This window comes from Alligator mississippiensis, chromosome 15, assembly GCF_030867095.1.
Source record: "Alligator mississippiensis isolate rAllMis1 chromosome 15, rAllMis1, whole genome shotgun sequence".
Classification (NCBI taxonomy): Eukaryota; Metazoa; Chordata; order Crocodylia; family Alligatoridae; genus Alligator; species Alligator mississippiensis.
Genome location: NC_081838.1, coordinates 13,321,049 through 13,342,022, shown reverse-complemented (window position 1 = coordinate 13,342,022; position 20,974 = coordinate 13,321,049). Strand labels below are relative to the sequence as shown.

At 49.8% G+C, this 20,974-nt stretch overlaps 1 protein-coding gene across 1 annotated transcript; it reads right to left on the bottom strand.

Annotated features, from left to right (window-relative positions):
- Positions 1 to 5,343: 5,343 nt before the first annotated feature.
- PGLYRP4 (peptidoglycan recognition protein 4) lies at positions 5,344 to 14,535 on the bottom strand. Its single transcript, XM_006278519.4, has 6 exons — positions 14,433 to 14,535; positions 13,930 to 14,259; positions 10,084 to 10,170; positions 9,106 to 9,316; positions 7,945 to 8,063; positions 5,344 to 6,752 (listed from the first exon to the last, which is right to left on the bottom strand). Exons 3-6 carry the CDS (start codon positions 10,133 to 10,135, stop codon positions 6,574 to 6,576), a joined length of 561 nt encoding a protein of 186 aa, XP_006278581.1. The 5' UTR covers positions 10,136 to 10,170; positions 13,930 to 14,259; positions 14,433 to 14,535; the 3' UTR covers positions 5,344 to 6,573.
- Positions 14,536 to 20,974: the final 6,439 nt, after the last annotated feature.

The following is a 20,974-nucleotide window of genomic DNA, read 5'->3' as shown; positions in this document are numbered from 1 at the left end:
TATTTATTTATTTTACAATTTACAAATGTGCTTGTTATGTATCATACGTGTACTATGTATATTTTAAATGCAAACAGGTTTTTTTTTCTTCACACCCCCGTCATCTTTACAATAAGCAGGTTGTTCTACAATGAAAACAATGTATTTGTGCACTTATAAATGGAGGAGAATGGTTCCTATTCCATCCTAACCCATTCAGGCATTGATTGAATCACAGCTTTTTTTAACCTTTTGCCATACTTTCAAGTTGATTAAAAATGGTGATAACAAGGTAGGAAATAGTATTTTAAAATAAAGTCCAGCCTTCCTGTAATAAAAAAAACCCCCATGACATAACCTCCAAGTAAAGCCGATGATGCATTTCCAGGCTGTGTGCTTTTCCTGTTAGAAAATGCAGATATGTCAAAATCTAAACTTTCTGTGGCAATGTATCAATTTTGGTGAAATTTCAACTGAAAAGAAAAATGGGGGGACGAAGGGAAAGTGTTTCAACGAAGTTCAGTTTGTTCTGTTTCAGCCTTCACAGAAGAAAACCTCTAGCCAGGAACAGGGGCAAAATCCTGAACCCACTGAAGTCAATGGGAGCATTGCAGATGACTTCAGTAAAGCCAGGATTTCAGTGCAGGTATGTTCATCCCAGGCAAGATAAGCTTTGGTAGGATTTAGCCAGCTTAAATGTCAAAGGTGGGGAGGTGAGGGGCAGGGCACTGTCCTGTGTTTAATACAAAGTGAAGCATCTCAGTCTGCTCAGGTACCCTTAACATTATATCAAATATCTACCATCCAGCACGGTGGCTTTCAACATTTTTTCATTTGCAGACCCACAAAAAATGTTGCATGGAGGCACGGGCCCCTTTGTCTTGTAAGTGTGGTTATTTCCCTACTTCTGATGGATCATAGTCATCTTCTGTGGACCCCTTAGATATAGTCGCATGTGGCCCTGACACCCTGTTTTGCAGGTGTGCTTGTGATGGAGGAAAGAGCGCAAAACAGCATCCTTCGGGGCACGCGTGAGAACAGAAGAGACAATCCTGGAGGTGGATGTGGGGATGGGGGCAGGACGTAGGAGGATTCAGGGCTTGGCCGCAGCGGCTGGTCAGAAGGCAGATGCTCCCTGTTCTGGGTGAACGGGGCAGGGATCTGTTTGTATGGCAAACATGTCCACTTTGGGCGGGAACTTCAAAGCATGGCATCTTTGGGAAGTCTCCAAAATAGGCGAAGCTGGGATGTGAGTCTGCTCAGGAATTGCTGGTTCCTTGGTTCTTCATTCCCTCAAGAGTTCAGCAATCCTGTAGGAAGCATGAGAGACATAAGGGACTCTGCAGTGTCAAAAGCCTACAAAATTCAGTACGCTGGTGGAAATCCCTCTGATTCTCATGTTGCTCTAGAGAGCAAGGCCCTTCACCTTTTTGGACATGCAATGAGGGGTGTTCCCAAAAGGCAAAACTCCACCCTGTGCAATATGTACCACTTATTGCCCTTTTCAACCCTGTTTTGGGAACTAAGCCAGACCACACCAGTTAGGGATCAAGAGACACTGTCCTTGGCTCCAGCATCACGCACAGGCTTTGCTTTACCTTGTGCCTACACTCCACGACTGCAGCGATTGCCCAGGCTTCAGTACACACAGTGCTTCACTGTGCTGATTTTTTTGTGATTCACCAGTTCTGTCTCAGACTCTGGCAAGCTCTTGATGTGTCTGTACCGATAGCTGGGTGACAGCTGAAATAAGAAACAAGAACACGTGAGGACGCAGGTGGAGAAATTCCCGGTGGTTTCCCCAACCCGCCCACACAAAAAAAGAACGTCAAAAACAAGGGAAAACTCGTTGACATTTTCATTCTGATTAGAAACATCTTTGAATTTTAAAAAGCAGCCCCTGCTTAGCAGATGTGGGGTTAGGCGAGCCGGCTGAATCTTCATGCAACTAGAAAAAAAAACAATTCATGTGTGTCCCTTTGACCAGGAAAAAAATCTGATAAATTTGGCTTTTCAGAACTGCTGGTAGAGTAGGAAAAAAATCAGCTGCAAGCCCAGCTCTCAGCACCAGGCATCCCCACGAGCTCTGCTTTACCCCTGATTCAGCAGAGGCTGATGGTGCAGAGGGCTTGTGCCATCCCCAGAAGGTGGTTGTGGTTGTAACCAAACACATTGCTCCCCTCCTGTGGAAGGAGCATTACCCTGATGGGCGCAAGATCCTGCTGAACCAGTTTCTTAAATTCACTCCTGCAAAACATCTCAGCTTTGCCCTCCTTTCTGGAGTTTCCTTGGTTGCTGTCAATCAAGTTGGTGATGGCTTTGAGGAGTTTAGACATCTCTGAGGGATGGCGCAGGGGGTGCCTGAAAGAAAGGCTAGAGACGGGCCAAGTCAGTACTGCAAATTTATGAAGATCTTAGACCCAGGATTAAACCTGGGGCACTGCCATGGGCTCAGTGGTGGTGAAAATCCAGCCAGCTCCCAGCTGGTCCCTCTCAGACCCCAGAAACAGGCCTCACCAGGCCTCTCCACTGAGCACCAGGATGTCTCCGTATCACAGAGCATCTTGCACCCCAGGGGCATGAAGCTTTTATAACCTGGGTGTAAAATATTTGCAATGTATCAGCCAAGCACTGTGCTCACCACACCTTGCAATACAACGTGCACCTGGCCTGTCCCCTCCCCTAGCCCTGGCACTGCCCCTTCAGTTGTTAAATGTGCAATTCCTTTGTAACCGATAAGCCTGTGGGCAAGGGGGTTTGAGCAGGGGTTGGACTAGATGTGACCTCCTGAGGTCCCTTCCAGCCCTCATTTTCTATGATTTTCTGTCCCCAGCAGGACAACAGACCCACTGGAAGTGAAGTGACTTGCTCAAGGCCACACACCCAGTCAGTGTCAGAGGTGGGACCGGGACTTGGAGATCCCAACTTTCATCCCTCGGCCCTGCCCTATAGTGATCATGCTGCTGCCTCCCCCTGCCAGAAAGAATCAGTCTCCAACTGCCCCCGAAGTGAAACCCCAGGAGCAGACTTACCCCGTTCACCAGCAGTTGAGTCAACAGCGTCTCACTGGAGTGGTGAGAGCAACGCGGTGCAGACTCACTGCAAACTCTCTTTGCAAGTAGGTGGAGGACAAGTTTTTCTTCTGGTCAATCCTGCTTTCCCAACTGCTCCACTTTGCAATGCAACCCTCCTTTATTAGCACATATGAAAACAACGTTTATGGACAACAGCACCTAGGGAGAGGCACAAATAGGCCAGTGGCAGAAGGTGCCAGGGCACCCAGGGCAAGGACAGGAGAGGGAGGGAGGCTGCCCCAATGTGGGGGGTTGCACAGCATACATAGATCCCAGAGTTGGGGTAAAACAGTATTCCCAGGGCAGTGACCAAATCAAAACGTTATGGGGTGAAAATATCTAGTTTGGGTCACAACAAACCAGGACATTTTTCAATAAATAAAAAAGGGACAGGGGTCTGCTCAGAAGGTTTCATTTGACTCTAAAGCAAATGGTTTGCTACATTTATAGCTATTTGGCCAATATGAGCTTCTGGAGAAAAAAAAACGCATCACAAAGGGCCATTAAAAATGCTGAGATGGAAATTCCAAAATGGAGATATTTCAGTTAAAAATTGCAGACAGGCATTGTTTGATCAAAATGACTCGATGCCCCAAACGTGTGAATTATTTCACTGCTGAAAGGCTATTTTGGCAAGTGCATTAGTCATCACAAAGTGCCGCCTAGTGTTATTAAATCCCCCGTCGGCCAATACAGACATAGCCAGTGCCTTGGTGTTGTTCTAGCCCCCTGCACAGGGGTCAATCTCATCTCCAGGGAGTCGGACTGTGGTTTACTCCACTGGCTGCCTAGAAGAGAGAAATCCAGGGTCTATTCAGACTGAAACAACAGCAGCTTCTGATCTAAACATGAAGGCACTTGTACAAGCATGCCGAGGCCCATAACCATCGTGCCACTGGTTTGCTCGTGGTCCCAAGTGATTGCCGGAACTTGAGACATTATTTCACTTCCATGGGGTTTCACTTCGAAACCCTGCTAGATGCCATCGTCAGGGGCTTATGGGAGGATGAAATCACTTGCCTGTGGTGGCAGCAAAAAGCTGGAAACAGGGCACATCTACCCACGTGCTTTAATGCACAGTAGCCTATTTTAATGTGCATTAAAGCATCACTAAGAAAAAGTGCTATTTAGTTCATTTACATTAATATAGGCTAATGAGCATTAAATGTCACTTAAAAATCGTGTGCTCTAGTTAATGTGTATTGAGACAGGCTAATGCACATTTTCTTAGTAACTCCCAACGGAGGTACTAGATTTAATATGCATTAACTAAAGGGCGTTAATGCATGTGTAAATGCACCCACCCAGTCTCAAACACCAGTAGGCAAATACACTCCACCGTCACATTTCCATATGTTTTAAAACTCTTACAGCTCTGAAGCCAATCTTATGCTTCTTGCAGGACCTGGCTTGTGACACTGGGGGCCTTGTTACATGGGAACTGTAGACAACTTCTGGAGCTCTTAACTCGGACATAACAGTGATGCTGGGGTGGGTGGTGACCTCCCTGTCAAGTGGGTGGATGGGTGGATAGATGGATGGAGAGGTGAGTGAGAGAGAAAACATTGCCCATATTTTGGAGGTGTTCAAAGCTGAAACATGTTTTGTTTTGCAAAATATTCAGATCCCAGCTTGGATTTCATCTCATGCTGCCTTCCTCCTCCTTGGCCCTCCAGGTATCAGGGGTTTTCAGAGCAGAGATGCAGCAGGCCCTAGTGGAAAGGGTAGGGAAGGGACTCATGGAGACAGGTGCCAGTTCTGGTTGTGTAAGTGACCACGCTGAGAAATGGGGGGAAAGGGCTTTGCTTTGAGGCAACCAGAAAGGGTTTGTTGCTGTTGGAACAAAGCAAGCAAAATCCGCCATCTCAGGTCAGACAGGACACTACGTTTCATTGCCCTGCTTCCTATCCCTCATCTCAGGCAAGTCCAGCTACATTTCAAAATGAAAACTAAAACACATAAAGAAGTTGCACTATGGAAAGTGTCAAAACAAAGCATTTCTTCTCCTCCAAAGCCCCCCGATCCCGTCTCCCAGCTCTCCCCCATCTCCCCCAGCCCTTTGACCAGCATCTCCTCAAATTCAAGCAGTTTTAATCAACTTAAAACTGCTTTTGTGTGTGTGTGAATTAACCATTTCTCCCAACCAGTTCACCCTACCGTAGTGATGGCAAGAGGCTGATGATTTCAGCCCCAGGATTCAGAGACCAGGAGGAAAAGGAGACTCAGTTAGCCTCAGGACCATCCACCCAGGGAAGCCACATATGAAAACCAGACCCTTGAATGCTGGGAATAGGGTACAAATACTATCTTTTTATTTACAGCTCTTTATGGTTTGGGGCATCAGCTCCCTTTCATGGGCTGGGTATCTATTACAGCAGCTTAGCTCTTCTCCAGGCAGAATTCGTGATGATCTCAGAGCAATCCAAAGGCAAATACACAAGTCCCTGCTTCTAGTCTAGGGGATATGATTAGCAGGTGCCCAGCACCGACCCTCCCTGGGATTTAGAGTTTAGCGCAAAGGACTAAGGAACCAGGACACCTGGGCTCTATTCTTGCCCCTTTCGTCAGTTCTTGGCATGACATTGAGAAAGCCGATGACACTAAAATGACTCATCTATAAAATGGGCCTAATTAGCCCGACCTCCCAGAAAGGGTGAGGCTCAATTTAATTATCAGCTTCTAGATGTCTCAGAGATCAGAAGTTGCAAAGCAGGGTGAGCTTAGGTTTCACACAGGTTCCCCAGATACTCAGAGTACTGGTCTGATTTCTTAGCTGTGGATTTAGTAGAGGAAGGAAAGCTGGAGCCGCTCAGGGCCTGATCCACAATACTGGCAGTTCCCCCTTGGTTCCCACCGCCCCTGGGCCACCGCATAGGGCTCAGTTAGAGTCATCTTTTCACATCAATGTTTGCTATGAGCCTTTTCTATCATGTGGCAAGACACAGGACACCTTTCTGTAGCCCTTTCTCACCCTTTCATTCTCACACAGCCTCAGATCCAGGCTGGGCACATAAGTCAGAGCAGCCTCCAAACTGCTCTAAATCACCAAGCTGGCTAGGGTTTCTGGCCACCAAGGTGTGGGGGTGCACAGCTGCTATTCAGAAACCACAATTTCCAATGATTTCAGCGGGTTTCAGTGGAAGTCAGGCACCTAAATACCTTTGTGGATCTGGCCCTGAGTGTAGGAGTTCTGAAGGATACTAATTCCCCTAGGCTCCTGGAAAAACTTCACCCCATCCACCAGCTAAAAACTGTTGTAATCAACTCCCATCCCACCTACCCCTTCCTGATATGACCCCTCCTTCTCTCACTCTGGCCATTGCCATGGCCTGTTGCAACCACATTGCTTCCCCTCCCCATCTCCTCAGCTAGCAAGAGCATGGCTGAAGGATCCAGCCCCAGACCACAGAGTCCCAGCGGCTCTGTTGGTGAATCAGTCCTTTAGCACTGGGTCCTGGAGCCTGAGCCCCGGGCTTTCTGTGGTATCACAGGGCAGTGCTGCGCTTCTCCAGACCCGGCCTCAGTGTTTGTAATGTGGCCACATCTTGATGGTTTCACGGATGAGCTTCCCCGGGGAAATGGTGTTGCTGACATCGCTGTGAGCCATGAGCAAGTAGTCGGAAGCCAGGTACCCACTTTGGACAGCATAGGTGAGCAGGTTCTTCAGGGTTTTCCAGGCAGCTTCATTGGGAGACCGCTCTGCAAAGGGGAGGGATGATATTTGGCTTGGATGGTTTGCAAAGCTTTTCCCCACAAGCACAGAGCTCTGTGTCCCCCCCTACCCCCTGCCAGGACTCTACTAGGACAGGCTTCGTCCATCAGAGATCTCCGCAGCAGTGTCCTCCAACACCACTCCTCAACTGAGACCACAGGAGTCACCCACACAGCCTTTCAGGTGGGCTAATTAGCACTGCAGCAATCCTGTCCCATGCTAATTAACCCACGGAGGGTGCCAGGCATACATACAGCCTTGGTGCTTCCAGGTGAGGAAGCTTCCTGAGGTCGCTGACCTAGAGCGTGGTCAGAGTACCATGCAGATGTGGCCAAGCCTCACCTGCCTCTCCTGAGCCTGCCTTGCAAAGAGAGCCAGGAAGGAGGACACAAGACAGAGCCTCAGGTGTGTTTTGGTTGGTATGGCCAAGGACCAGCCCTTCTCCATCTTTCTGGGCCCAGAAGCCTACCCCAGCTAGGCTCCCTGTCCTGCTCCCAGAGCAAGGCAGGCTCATCCAGCAGGATTTCCAGGGGGCTCGTGAAGCTGCTTGAAAGTGCTGTGACCTGGAATATGTGACCTCCTGGCTGAACTGCCCAACAAAAGCACTGTCACTAAGGAGTGTCATATAACTAGCTGGTTCCTCCATCCCACAGAAAGCTAGAAATGAGTCAGCTGGAATCTAGGACAGGCACAAGGCAAATGGAAATGCCTGAATGGGTAGACGTCCAAAGAAAGTTGCCCCTAATGGATTTCTTGGCTTGCAGGGGCTTTCTGGATGTGGGACGTGGGTAGGAAAGAGCTCAGGTCAGGGCTAGGCCTGCAGACACTGCAGAGGGGACATCACTAAAGTCATCTCTGTGTTGGTGAAGCAGTCAGCACCAAAGACTCATAATCCACAACTGTAAATGCCCTCTATGCAACTAATTAACAAGAAGACAGGGCTGAATTCAGCCCACGTGTGCTAGGAAGCACCCCAGCCTCACCCTGTCTGTCTGTGCCAGGGCAAACATCACCATGAGGTCTGCCAAGTGCCCTGAGATCCTTGCAGAGAGACTCCAACATCCCTGCAGTAGATTCTTTACTGCCGTGGATAAATCCATCTCTGCAGCCAGCTCCTGGACTGAACTCCACTCCATATGCCCTGTGCTGGAGGAGGTGGGTGCTCTGCAAGGGTCTTACCTGTAAAGTTACCAATAAAGGCAATGCCCAGAGATAAATCATTATAGCCATAGGTGTGGGCGCCCTCCAAAAGCCAGCCTCGGCCTTCATACACATTCCCGTCTTCACCGATCAGGAAGCTGGAGGGATGTGAGAGGAAGTGCATGTAATCAATAACTTCCCTTAACTACTAGTAGCAAGGCAGAGTAGAGACAGGGATATACGATCCACAAGGCAATAATAATAATAATAAAAGCAATAATAATAAGGCATCACTTATACTGTGAGCAGACAAGGTTCTTTGCATAGATGTGATATCTTTTATTAGACCAACTAAATAGTTGAAAAAAAATGTTCTTTGCAAGCTTTCAGGTCATTTATACTGTTGCATTATGGCATCATCACTGATATTAAAAGGAAAACACTAGCAGCAGTAATAGCATCATCTCCATTATTATTGCTGTCATTGTAGCTTTATTGACAATATTCATTTTCTTTGCAAATTCTTTTGGGAAGTTTTCCGCATCACCTCAGGGTTGTTTAGCAAAGTCCTGGTGGCAGATCAAATGCCCTTTTTAATGGCAACTATGAAAAGAGTTGGACCTCTGATCCGATATGGATATTCACTCTATATTTTTGGTGACCGGAAAATCATATGCCCACTGTTGTCAAACCTGGGTGTCTGAAAGAGCTGCTCTACCTGCTTCCACATGGAGCTGAGCACCTCAGTCTAGGTAGACAGGTTTGACAGCGTTGGTTTATCTTATTCCAGTTTTTCAGGCTTGTTTTCTTCCTTTCATGAACAAGGAAAAGCAAGAGCTTCTGTACAAATGGGGCTTTGCAGGACTCAGCATGTGTGATCCCACGGCAGTCACTGTGCCTGTCGGGTTCAGCAGCCTTTGGACCCAAAGCTGAGCCTGGAGTTTGCCCAAGTTATAATGCACAGTCCTTTCAGTAGCCTGCATCCCTATCCCTGCTATCCAGAGGGTCCCCGCTGCTGTCAGGGTCAGAGGCACAGAAAATGAAGAGCTGTGACCAAGGTTGGTGTGTCTGAGAGCAGGGCGCTATGCCCTGGGCACTGAGGGGCCTCTCTCTAGAGGCCAGCAGCAGGGCTTGGGCCTGGCCCTGCGTGGACATAGCTTGACATGAATGTATGCACCCATGCTAGCCTGCATCTCTTACTTGTAGGAGATGTCGCACCACTCCTTCATGTCCCGGTGGAAAACCTGGATGTTGCGCAACAGCTCGCTGCATTCGGGCTGCGTGTGGCAAGCGCTGCCAGACGTGTGGATGATGATGACATTGCCAGGCGGGACTTTGGAGAGAGGGGCAGCGCACTTGGCAGGCCGGGACCCCCACTTGGCCGGGGAGATAATGGGTGGACATGCCAATTCTGGGGAGAGGGGAAAAAGGATGAGCTCAAGGATCCATCATGTTGTGCCACTCTGGGGGCAATCCCACCTGCACCCTCCGCTGAAACTCCCACCGTGCCCTGGCAAGGCAATTTCCCTTCACGCTGCAGCAATTCCTTATTATTTAGGGCCTTATTTAGACAGCAGAAGAGAAGACTGAGGGGGGACTGAATAGCAGTCTTCAACTCCCTGAGCAGGGTTTGAAAGAGGATGAAGCTGGACTGTTCTCAGTGGTGGCAGATGACAGAACAAGGAGCAATGGGCTCCAGCTGCCACAAGGGAAGTAGAGGTTGGATATTAGGAAAAACTTTGTCAGTAGGAGGGTAGTAAATAAAACACTGCAACAGCTAACTCAGAGAGGTGGTGGAGTCCCCATCCTTGGAAGTTTTGAAGACTCAGCTTGACAAAGGCCTGTCTGGGATGATGTAGTTGGGGTTGGTCCTGCTTTGAGCAGGGGGTTGGACTAGCTATGACCTCCTGAGGTCCCTTCCAGCCCTCATTTTCGATGACTCTATAATTGCCACGCTCGGAAGCCCCTCTTCTGCCACATCAAACAGTCCTTCGACAGACTGCCGAGTTACGATCCCCACTATAGCTACAGGGAATCAGAAACCAGAGAGGTGAATTCCCTGGGGTCAAATACTGAAATAATGGTACCCTGAGAAGAGCATGCATATCTCCTCACTCCCAGTGCGCTGCTCTCCACCATATCCCGAGTACGCAAAGGAAAGAGAAAGATGGGACTCACGACATGAAGAGGCACAGAGAGCTGAGAAAAGCACAGCCAGCCTAAGCATCATGTTGCACCTCTGGTTAAAATCACCAGTTCAACGACCTGGAAACAAATACTGTGTTTATGTCAGGAGCAGAAAACAATGGATGAAGTTTCAAGGAGCTAAACTGGTACAGTGAAAGAAAATGGCCATGTGCCCTGTGGTGCAAACACATGGACATAGTTTCATAGTTGTTAGGGTCAGAAGGGACCTAAGCAGATCATCTAGTCCGACCCCCTGCCATGGGCAGGAAAGGATGCTGGGGTCAAATGACCCCAGCTAGGTGGCTGCCTACCATCCTTTTGAAGACCCCCAGGGTAGGAGCGAGCACCACTTCCCTTGGAAGTTGATTCCAGCTCCTAGCCGCCCCGACAGTGAAGTAGTGCCTCCTGATGTCTAACCTGAATCTACTCTCCATCAGCATATGGCCATTATTCCTTGTTACCCCTGGTAGTGCTCGGGGGAACAGAGACACTACCATAGCCTGCTGGTCCCCCTTGGCAAGTTTATAGGCAGCCACCAGATCCCCTTTCAGCCTTCTCTTGTGGAGGTTGAACAGGTTCAGGTCCCTCAGCCTCTTCTCGTAGGGCCTGCCCTGCTGCCCCCTAATCATGCAGGTGGCCCTCCTCTGGACCCTCTCCATGTTGTCCACATCCCTCCTGAAGTGCGGCACCCAGAACTGGATGCAGTACTCCAACTGTGGCCTGACCAGTGTCTCACAGAGGGGGAGGATCACCTCCTTGGCCCTGCTCGTGATGCATTTATGGATGCATGACAAGGTGCGGTTAGCCTTCCTGACTGCGTCCCTACATTGGCAGCCCATGTTCATCTTGGAATCAATAACGACTCCGAGATCCTTCTCTGCCTCTGTGCTGATGAGAAGGGAGTTCCCCAGCCTAACAGCAGCAGTTCCACCAAGCTTGGACTCACCATTGCCTTTCACACGGGATCCTATCCTACACTTCTGGTGGGCACGTCACACTGTGCAAACAGGCAATGCAAGGCCCATGCACCACTTATAACCTTCCAGATAGGGGCTGAAGAGGTGTTAAGTGGCACACGAGCTCTCTGCCCAACAGGGGAAGTTTCTGAGTGCCCAAGCTGGTGCCAGTATTAAACCTGGTATTAATAATGGTATTAATGTGCTAAAGACAAAGGGAGGCTATGGGCATCTGCTAGCAGCAATGATGGCAGTGGGACCTCACTGTATTCCCAGGGCCACAGCAGAAAACTACACTAGAAACTCCAGAGCTGTCCCAGGTGTGTGCAGTGAATAAACAACCACCACCCACCCAAATTGGAGCGGGTGCAAACATCTCCCTGGTCTGGCTCAGCCAGAATGCACTGGGATGAACGTGGGATTGTTACGGATGATAAGCAAAGTGGCAGCACCCAAAGGGCAAGCATGGGGCATATAGCACAGCCTCTACCCCACATGGATCAGCTCCAGGGCATGAGCTGGAGCTCACTGAGGACAATGTAGACTTCATTGGGGTTTGGGGTCAGACCTACAGCCTCATCCCTGAAGACCCTTCTCTGCCTGCACAGACAGGAGGACACCTGGTGACCTGAAACCAGGGGATTCCTTCTGTCAGGGCTACGTGACCCCGCTAGCAACACATGCTGCTGTAACCACAAACTTGGACTGGAGCAGTGTCTCAGGGTTCAGAGTTTTCAACAGGGGAAAGGGTCAGAAGAAAGGCCTCAGGGTTATCTAGAGAGTCAGTGGGCACATCTACACATGTGCATTTACTGCATAGTAACTGAAATTATTGCGCAGTATGGGTGCGTGTCTACACATGCATGCCCATACAGTGTAGTAAATATAGTGACTTATACCAGCTTGGGCATAAATTTGATACTTGCATCATGCTGGTATCAAATGTATGCCTGATTAGTTACTGTGCAGTAACACACATGTAGACACCTTACTGCGCAGTAACACTGTGTGTGTGGACTGACTTGGGACTAGCTTTAATCCCAAGTCAGTCCACACAGTGTTAATGCACTTTAATGTCTGCACGTGTAGACACTAGTCTATTCCCACTTACTGTGCAGTAACTTTAAGCCGGAGTAAATGCATGTGTAGATATGCCCAATGTCTCCAACCCTCATGCCTTTTTTTATCACAGTCACCTCCCACCCTGCCTGGCTTGTCCCGGTTCATGCTGCAATTGGGGCATCAGACAAGGCATGAAGCAAGGTGGGTAGGAAGATGCACAAACCCAAGTCACTGAAAACAGATCCCCTGAGTTTGGCTGCAGCATTTTGAGGCGTTGTGCCCTGAACCCACGGCAGTCACTGTGCCTGTCGGGTTCAGCAGCCTTTGGACCCAAAGCTGAGCCTGGAGTTTGCCCAAGTTATAATGCACAGTCCTTTCAGTAGCCTGCATCCCTATCCCTGCTATCCAGAGGGTCCCCACTGCTGTCAGGGTCAGAGGCACAGCAAATGAAGAGCTGTGACCAAGGTTGGTGTGTCTGAGAGCAGGGCGCTATGCCCTGGGCACTGAGGGGCCTCTCTCTAGAGGCCAGCAGCAGGGCTTGGGCTTACAGAGCCAAGAGCAGGGGCTCCTGGGGCTTCAGGAAAGGGCTACCCATTTAGCAAGGAGCAGTAGCTGGTCTGTAAATCACGCCTAGCAGCCAGGCACAGGAAGGAGACAAGGAGCCTCCCTCTGGCCTGAGTAACACACACGTACACACACACCCTTCAATGATATGCTCAGGGAACCTCCCTCTGGCCTGAATAATACACACACATGCATGCACACACACAATGGCAACTGGTGCCGCCATAGTCAGAGGGGACACATACCCCCCTGCAACCAGTCCTGCTGACCAGAGTGGGGGGTCCCCCACGAGCAATCCTGTGGTCCTGGGGAGTGGGGCAAGGCCCCACAGGTGATCCTGCGGTCTGGTGGGGGGCTCCCCTGGGCAGTCCCACGATGGCCAATTGCTGCAGCTGATCATTGCACTCACTGCATCTGCTTCCGGGAGTGGCTGTGGCCGCTTCTGGGAGCGAGCACCAGCCGATTGCTGCAGCTGCTCCCAAAAGGGGCTGCAGCCAGTCGCAAAAGTGGCTGCAGTGAGCACAGCGATTGGCCACCGCTTGCAGGTGAGGCACTAGCATTCCCACCTGCCCCTTGCCCATTGCCTAAGCAGCGAGTGCAACCGTCAGGGGGTGCACCAGCGCTCTCAGAGAGTACACATGCACCCCCGTGCACCCCCTACGCATCGCCGCTGCACACACATGTCCTTCAGTGATGGATTCAAGGAAACTCTTGGCCTGAATAACACATGCGTGCACGCGCGCACACACACACACACACATCCTTCAATGATGTGCTTAGGAACCTCCCTGTGGCCTGAATAACACGCACACATACACACACACATACACACACACACATTCTTCAATGCTATACTCAGGGCACCTCCCGCTGGCCTGAGTCCTGCACACACACACACACATGCACACGCATACATACACACACACACATTCTTCAGTGCTATACTCAGGCCACCTCCCTCTGGCCTGAGTCCTGCACGCACACACGCACACACACATGCACACGCACACGCACACGCACACGTCCTTCAATGATATACTCAGAGAACCTCCCTCTGGCCTGAATAACACACCCCCCCCCCCCCACACACACACACACACACACTCTTCAATGCTATACTCAGGGCACCTCCCCCTAGCCCGAGCCCTGCACACACACACACACACACACTAAACAAGGACAGGGAGCCAGGAGGGGAGGGAATGAACAGCCAAGCCGCGAGGGAGCAGGGAAGGCCTCAGCATTCAGTTCTTACCTGTGTCACAGTCTCTCCTCTGCTCTGTTCTGGAGGCACCAGGCCCTCATCTCTTTTTATGCACTGGCAGAGAGTGTTAGAGAGGAGAAATCCCCTGCCAAGGAAGCGGCCTACCGCGTGGCGGGGAGGGTGTGGACTGGGAACAGAGCCTGTTTTGAAACACTGATACTCCCATAGGTGTGAAGCACACCGTCACTACAGGTGCAGAGCAGCTCCCGCCAGGACTTCCCGATGGGATTTCCAGGCCCAGCCAGAACCAGGAAACAGCCCGGGTTGCAATGAACACTCTGCTCATCCTGCACGATGCAGGGCATTCCTCGCACAATGTCCCTGCAGGATGAGGAAGAACATTTCAGCCAGGGGGAAGCGGGAAGCTGCGGTCCTTTCATGCAGGGACCTTCTGACACTCCCAGAAGGGATGGTAGGATGGGGCAGAGGGGCCAGATTGCCCCTCCGTGCACCTGATTTCAGCCAACCAAACTCCCCCAGGGGGAATCGCTCACCTCGCCAGTTGTTTTCACCCCCAGGAATTTGGGAGTGGACCTGGCATTGCTTTGTCCTGCTTGGCCCCGGAAGCTCCCAGCTCCTTGCACATCAGGCCATGCACCCATGTAATAAAGGAGGAGGCTTCTGCTGTTCATGGTTGTGATGGTCTCGCACCAGAAGGCGGCAGCAGAAACCCACAAAAATTTCCCTTCTCCAAGTGACTGCATTATGAGAGAGCTCGCACCCAGCCTTCACTGCCAGGACAGGACTCACCTGACTGGTCCAGCCAGCTGCCTCCCAGGGCCCACACCAGTTTGGCTGCAGAGGGTGGAAGTCTCCCCACCAGCAGAAAGATCCTGCCTGGAGGTAGGGGTTGCACTAGGTGGGTACTGGAGGGCCTGGACAGCCTTATTTTTGTCCAAGCCTGGATCTTAGACTCCAGGTCAGGTCTAGGTCTGAGACAAAACTGTCCAGCTGTTTCCAGTCGCAGTTCTGGCTCATCCCTGTGATATTGGGATAAGTCATTAAAGGGGGTGCCTTGCTCCTTGAGACTAAAAGTGTTCATATACAGAAGGGATGAGTGTGAGATAGATAGATAGATAGATAGATAGATAGATAGATAGATAGATAGATAGATAGATAGATAGATAGATCCTCCAAAGACCTGCTACTGTGGTCACCAGGGGCTGGCATAGCATCCCCAGGCATCGTGGTGGGCAGTGCTCTCTGGTTGCCTCAGAGGTCCCTTCTGGGTGGGCAAACAGAGGCCAAGAGACTCCAGGGTCTTGAATCCAGCACCTTTCAGGGTCCAAAGGATCCCAGTCCCTGGAGGACTCAGCCCCTTAGCTTGGAGAGCCCTGGTGCACTCAGCCGTGTGTGGGGAGGATGCGGGCTATGAAGTCTGCCCCAGGGGAGAGGATGGGCAGGATGTGGGAGGAGCTGAACCTAAGCAGTTACCAGGGAGCCTCTGATCTGAGCTGCTCAGCTCCAGGAAACGGGTCCAGCTTTCCCCAGCATGTTGCCCCTCCAAAGAGGGGCAAGAGGGAGGGGAACCATAGTGCGTAAGGCACTGACCCAACACTCAGAGGGCTCAAGCCTGCCACCAGCTGGTCACTTCCTAGCACTATGCTTCAGTTTCCCCAGTAGAGAAGAAGGGGAGGCTGGGAGGGGGAATTCATGCTGACTGCAGGACCCAGATGTCACAGGGATGGGGAACCTCCTCAGTCACTACTCCAAACCCACCTGCATGGCCACCTCAGTCTAAACAGTATCTCAGACAGGGAGTGGCAACCTCCATCCAGTAACGCAGCATTCCTTCCTACTGCAAACAGGATGGGCCCTGCCCTGGGAGATCCCCAGCCCTGCTGATGAACACTTCCCCAACCAGCACTGGTGCCAGCAAAGGGGCCAGCACTCCTCCACATGGCATGGCTTTGCAGAGCCCCCATCCCAACATGTGGCAGTGCAGCTGCCCCTTGAAGCCCCCTGTTCCCCAGCAAGTGTTGGGGGAACCTACGGTCCTCACCCCACATCACAGGGAGGCGCACTGTGCCCAGGAGGCAGACCAGAACCTGGAGATGGTGAATGATGCCACTGCAAGCTGTGGGGCAGTGCCCAGGTCAGGGGTCTCCCCATCCCGGCAGGGAAGTGGCTGTGATGGATTCCCCTGCAGACGCAGCAGCTGGAGGCTCTGACCCTGGTGTGCCCTCACTAGGGTGGCAGGGAGAGGCCGTCTGTCCTTCCCCCCCCCAAGAGCATCCCCTGGCACTAGGCTGGCCTCACCATTTGCCCCTGGATGGGTCTCAGCCTTCCCCGGCTGACATGGATAGCTGCATGGAGAAAATTAGTCGGGTCCAGCCTGGGCAGGTCAAGAAGCCTGGTTTATTGGTCTCGTGGGCAGTCTGCTGCCCGATCCAGCCCCACCTGCCAAGGCTCCACCTTATGACTGTGCAAGGGGAAGCATTCTGCCTCCGTTTACCAGGGTGACACCTCAGGCATCTCTTGCCACATTGTTCATCACTGGGTTTCCTCCAGTCCAGCCCAGTAAGGGTTAGTGTCTGCAAACCCCATGCTCCTCCCAGAGTGCTCTTCCTCTCTCTCTGTCACTCTCCAGTCGATAAGGGCCTCCAAATCAAGCTCCTCTCCCCCGTGGTGGCTTGGGCCAGACTGCTCTGCTCTGCTCTGCTCTGCTCTGCTCTGCTCTGCCTAGGGCTCATTTGGCCTTCATCCTTGCCCAGCTCTGTTGAAAGTCCTGCCCCAGTTCTGGATATGCAGACCTTGGAAACCTCAGTGCCCAAGGCTCATGCATGGGTTAGGAAACTCCTTCCCCCCTCACCAGTGCTGTCAGGAGCACAAGATCCACTCCAACAGCTGCAGAAGCTGGAGCTGCTGTGCCCATGAGGCATGCTGCTTAATTGTCAGCAGGTGGCTCTGCTTCACAGCCTGTCTACAGGTGGGGGTAAAAGCTCAGCTCTCAGGCAGGCCAGCTCCATAGCTCCCTCTCCTTTTCTCTGATGCTGCGTCTTTCAAGCAGATACTCCCCTTATGCCCTCAGAAGCAAGACCAGGGCAGCTGTGGCCAGAGCATGTGTTAGTCTCATTGCCTGCAGAGTTTTTCTGCAAGAAAACAGGGGCTCTTGAGTGCCTCTGGCAAGAGCTTGGTGGTTCCCAGAATAAAAGATCAAGACAGTTTGTTATTTTTGAGGCTTACCGAAGGAAAGGGCTGAGGGCAACCACTAGTCTAGCATATAGCTCTTAAACCATCCTACCAGCCCAGCAGGGAGAGGAAAGGGCAATGCTGTGAATTAAGGCTCAGCACAAGACTTGACTCCGGGGTCTGCTTCACATAGTGGCACATCATGCAGCACACGCACACATCAGTCCTACCCAATGCTACTGTACAAGGGCAGACTAGGAATTTTGAAAGGGGAGATGCAGGTGGTGAGGGGCATCATCACCTATAAAACAGCACACATTTTTCCCCCATTAAAAATAAACTAATAGCTTTGCCAGCATGCCTAGGGATGTACTGTTCAGTTTAAGATTGAAGCAGCAGCAAAGAGAACTTCATTGCAAAAAGTTCAAAACAATGTGCAGGGCCGTGAAACAGGAGCAGCTAAGGGAGACAAATTATATTTAGCAGCTATAGGAGCAGAAAAGAAAACTAATAAAAGTTAAATCATCCATTTTCTTGCATGTGGTAGGGGAAGAAGTGCTTGAGGTATACAACTTTATATTTGCTTCTGGCCCAAACATGAAGCTAAGTGAGATATTGAATAAATTTGAAGAATATTATGTGCCAAAATGAAATGAGACTTTTGAAAGACATACATTTTTCACATGCACACTAAAAACAGATAAAAGCATAGAGCACTATATCACAGAGTTAAAAAGGCTCAGCAAGACCTGTGTTTTGGGGGACATAATAGATTCTCTGATCATCGATAGAATCATTTGTGGCATTATAGACAATGTATTAAGAGAGAGGGGCTATGGGAGGGAGACCTATCCCTAGAAAAAACTATACAGATTTGTAGAGCAGCTGAAACTGTGAAGGCTTGGTCCAAAGAGCTGAATGCAGCTAAGGGTGTTGTCCATGCAGTAAGTAGTAAAGACAGTCAGAAAAGGCCAATTCAAATGGAGTTTGCTCTAACCACCACTACTATGACTAAGGGACAGATGGAGTACAGGCAAGCATGCAGCCGGTGTGGAAAGCAGCATGGCTCCACCAGTGTGCTGTATTAGGAAAGCTCTGTTTTAATTGTGGTAGGAATAATCATTTTGCCAAATGCTGCAAAGTGCAAAATCCATAAAGTCCAGGTGCATAGGGTTGAAGATACTCCAGAGGGAGAGTATTATATCAATACAGGAGTATTATATATATATATACAGCAGAATCAAGCAGAGCTACTGAGAAGGACTGGATCCTGCTACTAGAAGTGCATGGGATAATGATACCATTTAAACTGGATACAGGGGCTCAGGTGAACATTTTACCAGACAAAGATTATAAAAGGCTGAAAAGTAAACCAAAACTGAGGCCAACAAAAGTAACAATAACTGCCTATTCAAGAGCAAAGATACAAGTCAAAGAAAAGTGCCCAAGCCTGCATCAAACACAAAAGTGTGGTATACAATCTTGCATTCATTGCAGTACCTAAGGAGGTGACACCTATTTTGGGCCTAGCAGCTTGGGAAAGCTCAATTTGGTTAAACAGGCGCTTGCATTACAACACTCTGGCTCAGGTTACAAGGACGTTATCGTGGAATATCAAGATTTTTTTCAAGGCTTTGGTTGCTTACCAGGGGAACATACAATTCAGATAAATAAACAGGTCCCCCCAGTTATACACCCATGCAGAAAGGTGCCTTTTGCCCTCTGTGATAAAGGCAGAGTTAAAAAGGATGGAGGAAGCCCAGGTAATACAGAAAATTGAGGAGCCAACAGAGTGGGTGAATTCCCTAGTTATTGTGGAGAACAATAATGGACAGCTGAGAATATGCTTGGATCCAAGGGATCTCAATAAGGCCATAAAAAGAGAACATTTTAAGCTGCCCACCAGAGAAGAGATTATGGCTCAGTTTACGAATCTGCAATTCTTCAGTAAATTAGATGCTTCTTTGGGAGTCTGGAAGCTGAAGTTAACAGGGAAGTTCTAAATTATGCACATTCAATACTCCATTTGGAAGGCATTGATTTCTGCATTTACCTTCAGCTTCAGCTCCGGAGGTGGATCACAAAATTATACATATGCTTTATGAGCATATTCCTGGTGTAGAAACCTCTATGGATGATATCATCATCTGGGGCTTCACGAAAGAAAAGCATGATTGTAGGCCTCGAGAGGTGTTGGAAGCAACTAGGGCTGCAAATTTGAAACTAAATAGACAGAAATGTGTTTTTGGAGCTACAGAATTGATATTTCTGGGAAACATTATTTCTAGAGAAGGGGTGAAACCTGATGAGAAAAATATTCAGGCTATTGAAATGATGCCACACCCCCAGTCAAAAAAAAAAAGCCTTACAATGCTTTTTGGGAATGGTAAATTATCTGGGAAGGTTCATACCAAGCCTGTCTACAACAGCAGCACCTCTAAGGATGCTTTTTGAGAGTAAAAATGAATGGTGCTGGAATCCAGAACAGGAGGAAGCAAGGAAGGCGTTGAATTAACAATATGTTGAACCTGTATTAAAATTTTATAACCTTGGGAAACCAGTACAGATATCAACAGATGCTTTGTAGTTGGGATTAGGTGCTGTCTTGAGCAACTGGTTTCTCCTGATACCTGGGGGGGGAGGGGGGGGCACCAGTGGCTGATTGCCAACCAGGGGGGAGTCCCCCAGCAGCCGCTTGCCAAAACCAGAAGTGCCACCAGCACTTCTGTCAGCACCCCCACAATCTCAGGGGGGCACTAGCTGTTGCCCCCCCCCCCCACTCTCCACCTGGCAAGGGCCAATTTCAGGGGGGGCACATGCCCCCCCATGCCCCTGCTATGCATCGTCTATGGGTGCTGTGCTACTACAGAATTTTGACAACCTTTGGCAAGCCATTGCTTATGCATCTAAATCTCTGACTGAGGCAAAAAGCAGATATGCTCAGATTGAGATAGAGTTGTTAGGAATTTTGTTTGCATGCCAGAGATTCAGTCAATATATTTATGGGCAGAAAGTGGGTGTAGAAACAGACCACAAGCCCTTGACAGCACTGTTTCATAGAATTTTTTTTTTTTTTTTTCATAGACATTAGGTCCGGACCTCGGAAGATCATCGAGTCCAGCCGCCTGCCCAAGGGCAGGAAGTCAGCTGGGGTCATAGGATCCCAGCAAGATGAGCATCCAGTTTCATCTTGAAGGTGTTCAATGAAGGCGCTTGAACAACCTCTGGTGGCAGGCTGTTCCAGACCTTGGGGGCTCGGACAGTAAAGAAATTCTTCCTTATGTCCAGCCTGAAACGATCTTGTAGTAGTTTGTGACCATTTGACCTCGTCATCCCTTGGGGCGCTCTGGTGAACAAACGTTCCCCTAGATACTGGTGGTCACCCCTGATAAACTTGTAGGTGGCCATCAGATCACCCCTGAGCCTGCGCTTTTCCAGGCTAAAGAGCCCCAGGGCTCTCAGCCTGTCATTGTAGGGTCTGCTTCCCTGACCTCTGATCATGCGCGTGGCTCTTCTCTGGACTCTCTCAAGCTTCTCCACATCCTTTTTGAAGAAGCTTGAGAGAGTGTGGAACAGGGTGAGGCTTTAGAGGTTTTGCCTACTGGCAGGTTTCGCAAGCCTCTGAATGACTGTACCTTCAGGATAAAAAGAATGATGATTAAGCTGCAGAAGTATGACTTAGTTGTGAACTACACACCTGGTCAGTTTACAGCAGATGTGCTGTCCAGGGCAATAGCCTCTACTGGACAAGCAGAAAAGACCTCTGAGACAGAGATGCAAACCTGTGTTGACTTGGTTCTCAGCTCACTTCCGATCAGAGACAGGAGGGCACAACACATAAAAGAAGAAACTGAGAAGGACCACTTATTAGGGATCCTGAAAGAAATGATAATTTCTGGCTGTC